Source organism: Numida meleagris, chromosome 5, assembly GCF_002078875.1.
Source record: "Numida meleagris isolate 19003 breed g44 Domestic line chromosome 5, NumMel1.0, whole genome shotgun sequence".
Classification (NCBI taxonomy): Eukaryota; Metazoa; Chordata; class Aves; order Galliformes; family Numididae; genus Numida; species Numida meleagris.
The window spans coordinates 20,891,693-20,905,176 of record NC_034413.1 but is presented as its reverse complement, the minus strand read 5'-3'; the positions used below and the strand labels follow the sequence as shown (position 1 = coordinate 20,905,176).

Genomic DNA, 13,484 nt, shown 5'->3' with positions numbered 1-13,484 from the left:
CTATTGCTTTTAAACACGCCTGTTTCTGCACATGAAGCTTTCAGTTCTACCTCAAGAGACTCCAGGGTTCTCTTAGCATCAGATTTTGGCTAAAATGTAGAGACACGGATTGGGTCTTCTTAACAAAAAGGAAGGTTGGGTTTCACATTACAGTATCTGAAAGATTAATTTCACTTACAAGATCATTTCCCTGTGAACCACACTTCTTTCCATCTGGATTTTTCCATCAGGAGGACAAAGAGCCATAGTGTGAAGCACTACCTGTGAGAAAAGAGCAAGGAGGGGAAAAGATGACTGCAGAGAAGCTCGCTCAGAGAAAAGAGACAGAAAAACAGGATAGACAGCAATTTAAAATGCTTCAGCAGGCCTGTTTTTGTTTGTTTTTCATGTGAATTATATTCTGATCTCATGCTTTGGTATTGTGAACCACCTAGTTTGCTGGGTTTTGTTTCAGTGAGTTCAGAATATTTGGCTGCAGGAGTTTTCAGGGTCATGTTACTGTTACTCAGTGTTTTCCTTATCGTGGCAACCACAAGTCCACCCCAAACAAGCAGTCCTGCTGTTCCTGAGGCCACAACCACCTCATGTCACTGAAAGACACCTGTTCCCCCCCCCAGGGTGTCACCACAGCCACCAGAAGAGCCCTGCCAGCTGGGAAGGTGCTAGACCAGGGGACATAGTGGTAGGACAGGACCTGGGGCCGCTGCTGCCTTGCTATGGGCTCCTCTTGGGACTCAGGGCTGTTCAGCCTCTGCAGCTCGGTTCTGGCCTTAGGAGGCATGGTAACACTACAGCAAAATGGCAGCAGGCCTTCCACATGCTGCAGGAGTGAAAACGAAGGATGCTTGGTTAGTTAGTGTGTGTGTTTAATTACACAAAATATGTTTTTCTCAACCAGGAATCATACAGTCATAGAATCATAGAATTAGCTAGGTTGGAAAAGACCTACAAGATCATCCAGTCCAAGCATCCACCTACCACCAATAACCCCACTAAACCATGTCTCTCAACACTATATCTAAATGTTTCTTGAACACCTCCAGGGACGGTGACTCAACGACCTGGGCAGACCCAGGGAGGGTGCCACACATGCCACTTCATTTTGTTTTCATATTTTAAAGGATTTTATGCAATCATAAACTCAAATTCTAAAACAGAATTACTTTTTTAAATAGAAAAAAAAAGGGAAATGGCCTTTACTTTTTTCTTTTGAAATAACAAAATGAACTATTTCAAATCCTCAGCATAAGGGAGTTTTCTTTTTTCTTTTCTTTTCCCCCAGAATTTTGATGTTTTCTTAGGCTGGAATCCACAAGTCCAACACAAATCTATTAAATTCTTTGGACAAATCAAGTCAGTGGAGGCTGTGCATATTTTTTTCTTTACCAGAAAAAAATCTGCATGAGAAAATGACATTTTTTATTCTAGCATTGGGAGACAAAACAAACAACAGAAAAATTCCTTGCAGACTGAAGTACTCAAGCAGCAGGATAACATTAGTTGAGATACAAACCTCTGCAAGAAGCACAGGTGAGGTGTGGAGCCCAGCAAGACCTGTCAGGGTGCACCCTGGTGCTCTGGATGTTTGGTGACTGATGGTTAACTTCAGAAGGGTTTCAAAGTGTTTGCCTCCTTGCCTGCTCCCCATGAAGCAAGGAGGTTAATCTGCCTGGATTGCCTTCAGAATCTCTATCCAATCTCAAGTGTTTCCTGTATGTAGGGAAAAAAAAATAGAAAGATAGAAACAAAGAATCTAATGAGATGGCTTTAGGTACTTCCAGGCTGCAGCTCCAAAAGAGAAACAATCCTCCCTAAATTGCACGGACTAGACCAGTGCAGAAGGCATTAGTGACCTTTTAAGACAGACTTTTCCTCCCATTACAGAGGATCCTGCCATTCTACTGTCTGTTTCCAACCCAGAGCAGCTTCTGTGAGCCAAATGGAGGGGGAAGCATAGAAAAATGTGATCTGCATGCAGCACTTTTGCTAACTTTGCAGTATCTTGAAGTAGAAGGGGGCAGGGAGGAAACCCTGAGCTAAGTCCCCAGTCCTCAATTAAAAAATTCATATTATTTTTCTCATTAGTCCAATCATCTGGTATAGTTATTTCCAAGTTTCTCCTGAAGGCCCCATGGAGTAATTCAGTTTCAAGGCCAGCACAGCAGGGAGAGAGCAGTGTGGCTGGAAGGAGCCATGCTGCGCGTTGACATGAGGAGCTCACTTCTCTGGAATTAGTCATGGGGAGCGAATGATGCTAATGCGTTTCAGGGGAAGAGGACTGCTGTATGAAAGGGAGCTCTGTTGCAAAGCACCTTGCTGACTGCAGTGGCTGGATTTGCCTGTTGAGTTCCCCCATTAGTAAAAGATCTCAGCTCTAGGAGGCCAAGAGTACCACTGCAAAGCCAGGTCCAGAACAATAGGCTTGGCAATGTAATCTCTTTCTCTCTCTCCCTTACCTTAACAAGCTGACATACTGAAACAGAAGCTTAAAGCAATGGGGGCTACAACAACTGAAAGCATAGGAACCATCTGCTTACCTCCACAGCTTCAGCTTTTTTGATACCTGCAGTGACTGAGAGTCATCCATCCTCCTTGAAAATCAGCCCACAGTCTTCTGAATCTCCTGATGTAGAACCTCTGTTATCTTTTTTCTTGCTTTTCTTCTACTGCTTCAGCTTAACGTTCTGTGCTGGTGGAAGTACAAACAGATCACAGTGATGCTGGCAGTAGCTCTTGAGCACAGGGCATGACTACTGCAAGGCAGTAAGACTTGTAATATATAATATCTTTTTTGGGGAGGCTATTCTCCATGCTAATCTGTGCTTGGAGTGCATAACATACCCTTTTACAGAAGCTCTTGGTGTTCTGTGCCCTAAAAAAAAATTGTAGGCTTTTATTCATATATTACTTCTCTACTTACCAGAGTTATTCATATTTAGCTCTTTTCCTTCATCATTAAAGGTAAAACCAGTCAATGTTTTTCCATCTCTCCCATCATTTTTTACTGTGCTTTTCGTATTCTGCTTACTAAGTAGTTAACCCAAGGGAGACTTCCTTTATATTGGAATTATAAGAGCTGTAACTGCTCTTAACGTTTGTGGGGAGGAGGAGAAAGAGGGGAGCAGGGGAAGCAAGTCACGGGAATATATGTGGTGTGATTGATACTATGTCTTGCATCACTGTACTAATCTTCCCATAAGCATTCTTGCTTATGTCCCACATCAGTGTATGCTGTTTAAAATAAGGTACCCAGCCATTAGGACAAAGTTGTTGGTAGTGCTTTAGGAGCAACATCCATCTGGCTGATGCTGGGGCGGGGCAAGGGACAGACTAGATGACTTCTAAAGGTCTACCAGGGGCTTCCTAGAATTGCTGAGAAAATAAACCCAAACTCTAGATTGAGATATTCAGGTATTACTGTGCAAGCTGACATCACAATAACCCTGAACAAGCACAGGCCACCCGTCTCACAATGGGAACAAGTTCTCATGCGGCTCCCACATCGACTATGGCTTTAATACCAACAAACAACCAAACAAAGCTCATCAATGTTCTCTGGAGATCAGAATAGCAATTCCAGATAATGAGATCCTGGCAGGAGGAATGCTCCTAAAGTCTCAGAGAAGGGCCTCCTTGGATGTCTTTGAACTCTTGCTCTTCGTGGCATTCTGCCTCTGCCTGGACTGAGCCTCCTGGGTCTACAACAGCAAACAATGTTGCAAAAGGGGCCCACATATTCCGCTGCAGGATCTGTAAGGGAGTCCTAGATGGGATTTTTAACATGGCAACAAAGTCAGAACTTTCAGCTTTATAATTTTCCTAAATTCAGATGCTCTTTTTCTTCACATCGCAGGTAAGTGCCCTCTCCTTCAGATGAGAGAAATGGCCTCTCTCTGGAGGCAAAATAGCTATCATATTATTTATACAAAGTGGAACAGCTCCCAGAAGAGATGCTAAGGCAGACAGACACAAGCCTACTCATATAGATGAGTGTTCAGGGATATTCACCTGAGATATAGGAAAAAATGGTTCAAATTTGCTGTTTCTATTTATATGCATATACGCGCGCACACTTGTGTATGTGTGTATAAATGCATCCTTATAAATGAAAGAACAATTACACACATGTACATTTTATTTATGTATGCACATACACTACATGAATATATGTCTTACAGACATCCCAAGATTCCCACCTTGGCCCTAGAAGCCTTGTGAGTCACTCCAATGATTCATTCTTTCAAAAACTTGCAGTTTTAGCTAACAAGAAGTGAGTGTGTACAAACACTTCTGTAACTCTCCAGCATAAAATACTGGAGCTTTCCCATATTACACTCGTCAGCACTGCAGTAACAGAATAATACCTGCACCTATGAGGGTCAGTCAGTGCTGTGCTGGAGTGGCACAGGACATTCTTTTTCAACAGCCTTACTTGAAAAGAAATTAAATCATATCGTCTTCTGCTGCTGCTCTCTCAGGGGATGAATTACACGCCCGTAGAGTTGTACCACAGAGTCAGTCCTGATCTCTGGATGCTTTCAGCAACACCTGTAGGCCCTGCTGCACACATCAGTTATAATAATGTAATGCCACTTGGAGGGTAATGAGCAGGACTGCTTCGTGGGGAATATTACTTCTGTATGAAATAATTCCTCTTAATTTGTTTCAGAAAAGCTGTCTCTGATACAACCCGAGTCCGTGCAGGAGAGAAGCAAGATGCTTCACACCAGAGACAACTCCTTTCCAAGCAGCAGCGCAGGGGGCCCAGCATCCTACGAAACACCAGCACTAGCAGACCTCCAGCGACTGATTTGGTTCAGAGGAGGGTCTGATAACCACGTGGACCAAGTCTGGCCAAATATTTACCTGGGAGATGCGTAAGAACATATGGTCCTATTATTAAGATGTTATTGGCCTCTGGGAGGAGGAGGAAGGGAAGTGGTGCACTGGGGACCAGTTATTGGGTCTGTAGGAATGTTTTTACAACACAAGCTTCCAAAACTGATAACACAAGGTGTTAAAATGTCGTGAAAAGTATGATGGACAAAAGGGTAATTTATAGTCTGCCAGAGTGTTTTTCTGTATTCCATGAGCCACAGCAGATTTTGGCGAGGTAAGAATTATCTGTATTCTAGACAAAAGTCTTTAAAGAACCCATCCCAAACTGGTGTCAACTGTGAGCAGCATTATTTGTCCTGGAAACTGTGCTCTCAGGCTGCAGACGAGACCACAGTAGTCTTCAGAGTCAAACGCAGGGGTGGCAGGATCAGGATCCAGGTGGAGGAGGACCCAAATGAGTTATGCAAAACAGATTTTGGCATTCCAAATCCAAACTTGCTTTCGAGGTTAGTAAAACTGAAAATATAAAATGAGAATTTTCATGCAAATGCTTCATGATTTTGACCACTTCTGTTTGGTGCTTTTTCCTTCTCTTTGGATTACCACAGATTACATAGATCATCAGACTGGCAGAACAACACTTCATTTCTATGATTCTATGATTTTTTTTCCAACTCTTCCTCCTCTTCCTTATGAATTCATCTGTAAAAGATCATTGTTTTGTGGAATAGCTTCAGTCCTAGTTTATGGCTGGAAAGGAGGAGAACTCAGCTGCTAAGCATGATGGACCAGGAATGAGATGCTGCATCTGGGCACATTCTTGCCCTTGCCACTCATGTACATTATGAGTGAGAGGTTAGCTGCAGAATTTGTTACACAAGTATTTGAAGGAAGATCTTGACCGGTCTGTGCAGCAAGCTATGTTCCCAGGGGTTAACTGCTGGGAGACGTGTTCACCTAACAGCATCCCACAGGCGAGCTTGTGCTCGTGCTGCTTCCCATACCGCCACATCGCGTTTTTCATTTGCACAGCACTGCGGACAGTGTCCCACGCTGCAAGCAAGCTGCAATCCCCGCATCCATCTCTAGAGGGAGCAGGCACTAACGTTAAATCGGGATGTTTTAGGCATGTTGCAAATGAACCTTCTTGTCTTCCAACAGGTGGGCTGCTAGGAGTATAACTACTATTCAAAGCCTCAACATAACTCATATCCTTAATGCAGCAGATGGGCCATATAGCATCAACACAGGAGCCAAATATTACAAAGATCTGCAAATAGAGTACTTTGGAATAGAAGCATTTGATGATCCTTCCTTTGATTTAAGTATCTTCTTCTACGACGCTGCCAATTTCATAGGCAAAGCCTTAAACACTTCAGGAGGTAAGAGGGAGGCACTGAGAACCTTTGGGAGGAAGTTTCAACATGATCCAAATGGTTTCTCCATGCACTAGCAACAAAGCTCAGGCTGAGCGTAGTATTTGAATATGACAGAGCTGGGGCAGGGAGGCTGGGAGGCTGTTCCGGGCACGCAGGGACCAGGCTGTGACCAGCTCTTGTGGAGCTGGGCAGGGCAGCTGCCCCAGCCCAGGGGCCAACACCAGGAGTGGAGCATGGGGGCAAGATTGCAGCACTGCAGGGCTTTCACCCTGTGGGGATTGCCTCCTGGCAAAGCCTGAGGCCCTTGCTTCCCAGCCAGGCTCTAGTCTGGGGATGCTGGGCTTGCATGGCATGGCAGCTCTGTTCCCGCTCCCTGCCGGCACCTGCGAGCGCTGGCTGAAACGCTTCACGTGCCTAAATGCTTCACAACTGGGGCCTGGGCTGGGTGTCCATTAAAGCTAGAGAAGCAGCACAAGTTAATGAACTAAGGCAAAAGCTATGAGTCTAACCCGCAGCCTGCTGAATTTTTGTCAGCAGAGTTTGGATTATGGCCTAGTTATCATAATTTCCATTTGTTCCAGAGTTTGCTCTGACTCTGACTGGCTGTGAGATCTTACTGCTTTCACTCGAAGTGCTTTATTAAATCCCTAGTTATAGCTCACACTGGGCTGCTGAGACACAGTAAATTATGAGACCGTTTTTACAGGCAGACTGTCCTACAGAGTTTATGGAACTTGTCAATGATCACAGTCAGGGCTGGGCCAAAGTTTTCTGCCAAAACTGTTTCTTTTTTCCACAGAAAATTACACTAATGGGTTTTGTCACAGAAAGCTTCTCCTTTGACAGAAAATTTCAGCTATTTTAATCTGGAAACAAATACCTGAGAACCCAGAAGGCTTGGGTGAGAACTGGGTTGGGAGCAGAGAATCCAGCCTTGGTTCCTCTGCCCCACTCTCTTGCATGGTGGGAGCTTTGCTATAGCGTAATGGCCAGCAGATCCCCAGGGATCTGGGCTTCACCAGCTGCAAAAGCATTCTGGGAGATACACAGCAGTCTCCGCATAAGTTGACAATAACTTTTTGAAAAATATGCCAGTATTTGAAATTTAATGTCCTACCTCAAACCAGCCAACCCAACCTCCACAGCACTCTTTCCACGTTACATGAAAAAAGTCCACCATGCAATAGCTTCTGTCAGGGAAGAGCATTCATAGCGTTCAATTTCCAGAATGTAACTTCAGTGCTTAGGTCCCTTCTCTACAGAGCTAATAGAGCCTCAAGATAAGCTATGTTAACTGCATTTTCTTTGATAACTATTGAGAGGCCTAAGCTAGATGCATATGCTCAGTATGAAGTACCACTTTGCCTGAGATCTACAGCACAATATCAGGCTGTTCACAAATAAATGAGTATGCGCTGATCATCATGGCTGCTGTGCCACCTTGTTTCTGGTAGTTTTTGTCCTCCCTGCATTCCTCTCACCTTGTAGTTTTTGTCTCTCCCTGCCTCAGCCTGCTCACCTTGCTGCGTCTCTTCCTTTCGCAGGTAAAGTGTTCGTTCACTGTGCCATGGGGGTGAGCCGCTCTGCAACATTAGTGCTTGCCTTTTTGATGATCCATGAAAACATGACGCTCGTGGATGCTCTGAAAACGGTTGGTTCTCACAGAGACATCTGCCCAAACACAGGGTTCCTCAGCCAGCTGCGAGAACTGGACATTAAATTAAGTGAAGAGAGGAAAGGAATCAGAGCACCTGCTAGCAAAGCACTGTAAAACAGGATCGCTACAAGAGAGAGGACAAAACATTACTTGAATTTCCTGGATCTCTTTGAAACGAACTGCATTTGCAAACTAAGGATATAAGTTTAAGATGCACTAGATTGTATGTTGTTACTAAAAATACATTTTACTTCACCTTCCCATTTTGCAAAGCCACCTTAGCTTACACTTACTGTTGGTTGTATATTGTATCCTTCCCTCTCCACCTTAAAATATCGCTCTCCGTTGGTAAAAAAAAAAAAAAAAAGATATCAGGTTCCACTTCAGAAATAGCTGCATTTCAGCAACGAATGAAGCCCATATCACTTTATGAAGTGTTAGGCCATTTGAGGTGAAAGATGCCATATTATTTATGCTACAATAATGCTTAGAAGTTTTCTTACGAATCAGCCGCCCCCCATCCCCTTCGCTCTCTGTATCCAAAATGGTTTGTATTTTGAGACCCGAATCTGACTCTGCTTAGTTCTTGCTTTTACAGTTGGTGGAGCCTGTGAGCTGGGGGTAATGGGGCTGCTTAGAGGCAGAGCAGCTGGGGTACAGCACAATTACAGCACACTATTACAGAAATAGTTCCAAGTCTACACTGATTTCCCATTGCCTGTTCATCAGGTAGGTTTGATTTTTTTTCTTGATGAAAATATCTTTCTTCAAGAGGACATTCAAATACAGTTCATCTTCCCTAGGAAAATTCATCCAGGAGGTGCTGTGTAACATGCTTTTGAAAAGGAAGGTGGGTTCCCAGCCGAGGCTCCCAATAGCTGCATGGGCAGTGGGGGTGGGAGCATGAAGGCATTTGACAACAAAGCTCAAGGGATCCCAAGTCTCTCTGGCAGCTTAACATTACAAAACTCACGATTTTCTTTCTCAAAAATAAGGCCATTAGCATTGCAACATCATGTTCTGGGGCATTTGCTTTTATGGGAGGACTCAAGTGAAAACTGAAGGGAGACAGGAATGGCAAGGGAGGTGCTGACAGACATCAGACTTTCATCTCTATGTCTCTGGGCCACCATAGCAGCACTCAATAGCTACTGTCATCTGATGGATCAGTGCTGCCTGGAAACTATGAGAGCCACATCTGGCTCTCGGTTCCCAGTGGACAAACACTCACAGCACAAAGGCAGCTCAGGGATGGCAGCTGTTTGCATTCCTGCTACCACACTCTGGAACGCAGAGGCATGGATGCTGCCCACTGTGGCAATCCGGCTGCTCAAGAGCAGCAAAGCAACAAGGAAAAACACACCTTGCCATTCCCAGTGCTGTTTGCAAGGCAGATTCCTGCTTTCGTGAAAGGCTACTCAGCACCTTTTGTGATTCTGTTTGGCTGTACCTACATCTGCTATGTAGACCGTACAATAGGAGCAAGAGCTTGGAGCAGGGCGCTTGGTGCTGAGGCCCTGTCTCACACTGTGAGCGCAGGGGGCCTTAGTTCCCTGTGTAAAGAAACCTGCTCATGGGCTGCGGGTCTGCTCTCCAGGGCAGCACAAGCACAGCACGTAGTGACGGTCGTCTTAAAAGAACTCTTCAGACCCAAATCAAAGGTAATATGCACATCTCAATTATCAATTAGCATAGACTGAAAAAAAAAAAAGAAAAAAAGGAATAAAAATCTTCAATTTGAAGAACGAGCGATAAAAAAAATTAAAATTAAAAATAAAAATAGAAGCAGATCAGGATGCCCCGGGAACAAGAGCCTCCCCGGCCCAACTCCCATCCCCACGCGCTCCCCCAGCAGCACAGCCCATGACGGCCGCAGGGCGCCGCGCGGCCGTGCCCCCGCTTCCCCCCGCAGCCACCAGGTGGCGGCCTCGGCGCGGCGCGGCGGAGCGGGGCACGGCAGCGGGCGGTGCGCGGCCGCCCCCGGCTGCAGGCAGGCGGGCACCGAGCCCCGGCGGCTGAACGGCCGCTTTGTTCCCGCGGTGGCTGAAAACCCGCGGGCGAAGTAGCGGCCGTGCCCCAGGCGCCCTGCCCTGCGTGGGAGCCCGGGCACGACCCACGCGCAGGAGAGCCCCGCGGTCGCGCTGCCCTGCCCGCCCCAGCCGGAGCCCCTCTGCCCACCGCCCTGCGCTGGGTGCTGCCAACGTGCAGCGTCCGGCTCTGCCCGCTCATTGCCTCCCTCCGGCTGATACTTGTGGGTCCAAAGAGGGTGGAGGATGATGGTTTATAATTAACACAATTAAAAATAGACTTTGAATAAACCAAAGGCAGAGAGGCTGCTGTGTCTGTTACGGTAGGAGGGAAGGAAGGGGCATTGCTCACACGAAGGTAAGCTGAGGCACAGCCACGCAGGAGCTTCAACGACCAGGCAAGTACCTTGAGTTTGTTTGCCAACCTGCCAGCCCGCCACGCACCCAGCAGCACGCCTCGGGCCTTGGCCCCACCAGCAGAGAGTGGGGACAGGGGTGAGGTGAGGCCAGGTCACTGCTGCTGGCCTTACACCCCGGGGTTTGTGACATGCCGGGTGGCTGTCCTGCTGGAGGCCCAGCGTGAGAAACCAGTGCCGAATAAGATGCTTAAATGCAGGGCTTTTTTCTTTTAGTTACAAACACCGGTCCAGCTTGTATTTAAATTTCTTAAAGATCTATCTAATAGGCATGAAGCACTGTAGATGGGTTTCCACAAGAGTCTTCCTTGGGAAAGGAAGAACTGGCCAACTGGCTGCACTGGAGAAAATGTGGAACAGACTATGAAGAAAGTGCTGTGATGTTCAGAAACAAAACACGAGGGGAAAAAAAGAAAGATTAAGAAGATTTTCTTTGGGGAGGTGAAAGGGGAGCTTTTGTTTCTTTTTTTTTATATATATACTCTTTATCATTCTATGAATTATTTGTAACTAGGATAGAATTTTCAGGCAGAAATGGGGCTTTTAATATCAACAACCTTCCTCAGAACGCTTTTATTGAGGAAATATGCCTGTATGGCTGTGGCAGCCATCAGGATTCCTGGAGTGAAAGAGTACAGAAGAGAAGACTGGGTTAAATTAATTCCTGCTAAATACCTACCAGCAGACTTGCTGTCTATATGGGGAGCTGGAGGCAGAATTGTACCAGGGTAGAAAGGATACTGTGTCTATTTATAACTCTGCCTTCAACACCATAGGAATTCAAAGGAAAACTCCAACTCAGCACACAGTCTTCTCATCATCTGCTTCTGTCAAGATTAAATCGGGGCTGAGATCATTCCCTTCCTCTGCAAATCTCTGCAAGGAAGGATCTCTTCCTTTCTGCCTGTAAAGGACTGCTGTGGTACAAATCACATCAAAGCTCATGTGCTCAGGGAGCCCTCACCCAGCCGAATGCCACCTCCTCCTTTGCGGTAGCCAGAGCAGGGGCAAATAGCCTCACAAAACCCTACAGCAGTTTAGCAGTGAGGAGCAAAGGTGTTTCACCTGCTCTGCAGCCCTGCTCCCCACTCTGTCCTTGCCCTTTCTCTGTACAGCAGCCTCCTGGGGGCAAACAGGGGGTAGCAGAGCTCCAGCGTGCTCCCAGTGCTGGCTGACAGGGATGGAGAGAGGAACACGGCCCTGGCATGGGGTCATACTCACTTGTCCTGTCAAAAGAGACAAAGACAAAGCCTTTATCCCATGGGGGCATGAGCCCCTCTCCTGCCACTGCAGAGCCACCCATCTCTGGGAAGGATTGGGCTCCTTAGATGTGTGGGGCACCTATCCCTCAGGAGAGATTATCCCTGATGATAGGAGTACAAATGAGAACAGCCTTGAAAAAGGTATTTGCAAAAGCCTGACCACCGCTCTAAAAATAAGGCAGGCTCCTGGAGTTTTTCAGCTCCACTCTTTTTTAGCATCATGGTGTCTCAGATCTTTCCTTCTCATCTTCCACCTTCCAGTTTTCTCTTTAATAAGAACTGCTCTTTCGTTCTTCTCAAAGAGCTATCTACTCCGTTCTCTCGCTGCTCCTCTTTTGTAATTCTGTTATCAAGCTGTCTGCTAGGTGGGGAGCAGAAGGTTCAGGACGCAGTGCTGCCTTTGAGGTACAGGTAATTATTATGTGCATCTGTTATTGTGGTTGCTGCCTCAACAGGTGGAAAACATGCTGTTCCCTGATGGATTGCAGCACTCTGTGCTCCTACCTCGTCTTTTCTCTAAAGCCAGTCATGTGGTGTTCCTAAAATAATAAACACAGACTTACTGCTGCCACAAAAACCCCTGGTAAATATATTTTTATGGGAATGAAATATTAAAGGATTTGAACAGTTATTCACTGAAAGCAAAATATGAGCAGTAAGGTTGGGTAAAGATTCAAAGACTGGTTTGCTTCCTCTCCCTGGGGCACATCAAGGCTCTAATGCTTACACTTTAGAGATGGATAGTGGGGAATTACTTAACCCAGAATGATGGAAACAATTCAGACTATAATAATATAGCACGAGAGTTTCTCACATTACATCTATTCCCCATACTGCTGGCTATATTCTGGCTTCAGATTCACGTGCGCAACTCTCATCGGATTCTGGAGGAACTGTACTTGAAGCCAAAATGCATTTCATTGTCTTTCTTAAATCTCTCTATGGTATAGTTGCTAAATCCTGAGCTCAAGGATTGGGGACAAAGCTTGTCTAAATGTTTCCCAGCGTCTGTCTCTGAAAGATTCCCATCTGCTCTGCTTCATTTTGAATTTCATCTTCTTACTTTCCTAAAAACACAAAGCAGAAACACACATTTCCTCTGCCCTGGTGAGCAGGAATCACCAAATTTCCCAGCAGGTTCTCTCACAACATACAATGGATCCAAGTGTGTCTAAAAAAGCTACAAATCCTTTGTGTAGCAGAAAGGGAGGAGACCAGAAATGTGGGCCAAGTTTCAGAGTGTTACGAACACCTCCCAGCCCCCAAAGGGGCTCCATATCCTGTTTCCTCTCTCCCAAAAATTTCACCTGGCTTTGGGTTTCATTAAGAGAAATATACATCGCTCAAGCCCAGGCTTGGAGTCTTTGGTTCATGCTTCCTGCTGACACTGCAGAGACTGCAAGAGCCACGAAAGCTGAGTCTGACCTGGGGGCTTCAAATTTACTACAATAGCAGAGCAAATTAAATAGAGAGCACATTAAGCGGGCTGGGAGATTGCTGTTGACCAACAAATCTTCATTAAGTTCCCGCATCAAGCTGTGCTGCGCCTCTGATGAAACTGATTATTGCATCTCCATCGTTTCAACTATTTCTCCACCAGGCTTAATACAAATTCAAACTTGTTTTAGGTCTAATTAGAGATAAAATGCAATATTAAGCCACCCTGCCCCATGTACTCTTCCAGTTTAGAGGCGTTGATATATCATTCAAGCAGGCCAAATTCCTCTTTTTTCACCACCAGATATTTACTGCCCTGGATTTTGCTAGGTTTTTTATTTAATGCCAGTGTTTCGTGGTAGCTCTGTCCGCTGTGATACGGTGACTTTCTGAGCTACTGGCTTGCATTACCAAGGAAAAGGTCTGAGATCAGCTCCTGGCACTGCTCTCCAAACCTTTCAGCTGAG

General features: G+C 45.7%; 2 protein-coding genes across 2 annotated transcripts in view; one reads left to right on the top strand and one right to left on the bottom strand.

Annotated features, from left to right (window-relative positions):
- The window catches only part of SAMD8 (sterile alpha motif domain containing 8), a 41,944-nt gene extending 39,262 nt beyond the window's left edge, over positions 1–2,682 (bottom strand). The window contains exons 1-3 of the mRNA XM_021399323.1: positions 2,538–2,682; positions 1,514–1,710; positions 179–261 (exon numbers count right to left, since the gene is read on the bottom strand). The gene's annotated coding sequence lies outside the window, so the exon portion shown is untranslated. The remainder of the gene's footprint in view (positions 1–178; positions 262–1,513; positions 1,711–2,537) is intronic.
- Positions 2,928–9,539, top strand: LOC110399896 (dual specificity protein phosphatase 13-like). The gene is made up of 4 exons (XM_021399325.1): positions 2,928–3,853; positions 4,670–4,877; positions 6,001–6,221; positions 7,763–9,539. The coding sequence occupies exons 2-4, from the start codon at positions 4,717–4,719 to the stop codon at positions 7,987–7,989; spliced, it is 609 nt and encodes a 202-aa protein (XP_021255000.1). The 5' UTR covers positions 2,928–3,853; positions 4,670–4,716; the 3' UTR covers positions 7,990–9,539.

Bases quoted from the DNA above. Each gene is read 5' to 3' on its own strand.
- LOC110399896 (XM_021399325.1), top strand. From the start codon at position 4,717: ATGCTTCACACCAGAGACAACTCCTTTCCAAGCAGCAGCGCAGGGGGC. The intron at 4,878-6,000 runs GTAAGAACATAT...GTCTTCCAACAG, and splicing joins AATATTTACCTGGGAGATGC to GTGGGCTGCTAGGAGTATAA. The intron at 6,222-7,762 runs GTAAGAGGGAGG...TTCCTTTCGCAG, and splicing joins AGCCTTAAACACTTCAGGAG to GTAAAGTGTTCGTTCACTGT.